At 52.2% G+C, this 1,442-nt stretch overlaps 1 protein-coding gene across 1 annotated transcript; it reads left to right on the top strand.

The window, feature by feature from the left end:
* Positions 1–272: 272 nt before the first annotated feature.
* PPTG_19214 (hypothetical protein) lies at positions 273–1,010 on the top strand (the record flags this gene model as incomplete). The annotated part of the gene is made up of 2 exons (XM_008917585.1): positions 273–344; positions 945–1,010. 2 exons carry the CDS (start codon positions 273–275, stop codon positions 1,008–1,010), a joined length of 138 nt encoding a protein of 45 aa, XP_008915833.1.
* Positions 1,011–1,442: the final 432 nt, after the last annotated feature.

The following is a 1,442-nucleotide window of genomic DNA, read 5'->3' as shown; positions in this document are numbered from 1 at the left end:
TGATCAAGATGAGGATGTCGTTCAAGATATGGCTCACCACTACAAGCATTCACTGAATGACATCCGTGATAATTAGCATTTTTGATAACGAATGATGCCCAACGATAAGGGAATACCATTTTCAGCCTGAGACCCCGACCATGACATGGTACTCTATGTCGTCGCAAAAAAGCAAAGGCTGACAGCTACCTGAGATCTTCTATTGCAAAAGATGCCTCCGTCAAGATGCTCGAACACATGGAGGTGCTTCAGCTCACTGAAGACGGCAACGCATGGCGTGCTCGTTCATGCGGTCGTATGGTGGAGATCCACACAAGTTGCCCGCAAGCAGGCTCACTCATTCGGTAACGTACGCGTGCTGCTCCGAGTTCTTCTGTCGTGAGCGTTGCTGTGTCCGATAGACTCTATCCGGCTTTTACAAGTGCCAAAGTTTCTGCCGAGTTGTCCTCCTGTTTTACGACGTTCGTGCATGGTATGCACTACGAGGCAGCAGCACTATCCGAGTGAGAACCAGCAATGTAGTCTGACCCGCCTCACTACCGTGAGCCCAGCTCCTGTACTCGGAAAACAGCCGATGCTTCGGAGCTTTGACTCATTTGAAGACCCAGAGAGTATGAAAGTACCGAGGCGGATAAGATCGTAAATCCATCCAGGATGTGATTGCGGACAGCACAAGTGCAGCTACCAGCGGTTCCGTGCGAACGGCCTGTCGATAGTCACCGGTGGCTGCAGCCGCGAATCTCTGATTGAAGGGGTTAGCTCGAAGCTCTCGTACAAAACCTCTTAACGCAGTGCCATCCAGCAACAGACACAAGGGTCAGAAGCTCTATCATTCTTCGTTTTGCCGCATCCTGTTCAAGATAAACTCAAAAAATCCCAAGGACGATGAAGTTGTCTTCAACCTGCACAGCGATTCTCGGGCCTCTCCTCTTCTTATCCGCCAGTCTCAACAACGTCGTCAACGCGCAGTGCTCCGACGTGCACATCGTCTTCGCTCGTGGCAGTGGTGAAATGCCTGGCCTCGGAATCTGCGGTGAGCCCTTGGTTAGTGGTATCACCTCCAACCTCGGTGGTATGAGCGTCTCCTCTTACGCCGTCAGCTACCTCGCATCCTATGACCAAACCAGTGCTGGACCGGGTGCGACCGACATGACTAACCACGTCGTATCCGTTGCGCAAGAATGCCCCAGCACGGTTTTCGTTCTCGGCGGTTACTCGCAAGGTGCTAGCGTCACCGATATCTCTCTCGGCATTCAGACCATGCTCGGATCGGGCGAAACAATCCCGGAGACGCTGGCTCCCCGAATCAAAGCTATCGTGACATTCGGCAATCCACTCAAACTCATGGGTCAGACTATTGAAAGTTCCAGCTCAACCTACGGCTCCAGGGCTATTGAATTCTGCAACACTGGTGATCCAGTGTGTGGCGCTGGGTTCAACAT

The sequence above is a fragment of the Phytophthora parasitica genome (assembly GCF_000247585.1).
Source record: "Phytophthora parasitica INRA-310 unplaced genomic scaffold supercont2.107, whole genome shotgun sequence".
Taxonomy (NCBI): domain Eukaryota; phylum Oomycota; class Peronosporomycetes; order Peronosporales; family Peronosporaceae; genus Phytophthora; species Phytophthora nicotianae.
This window is presented reverse-complemented; position numbering and strand designations above follow the sequence as displayed.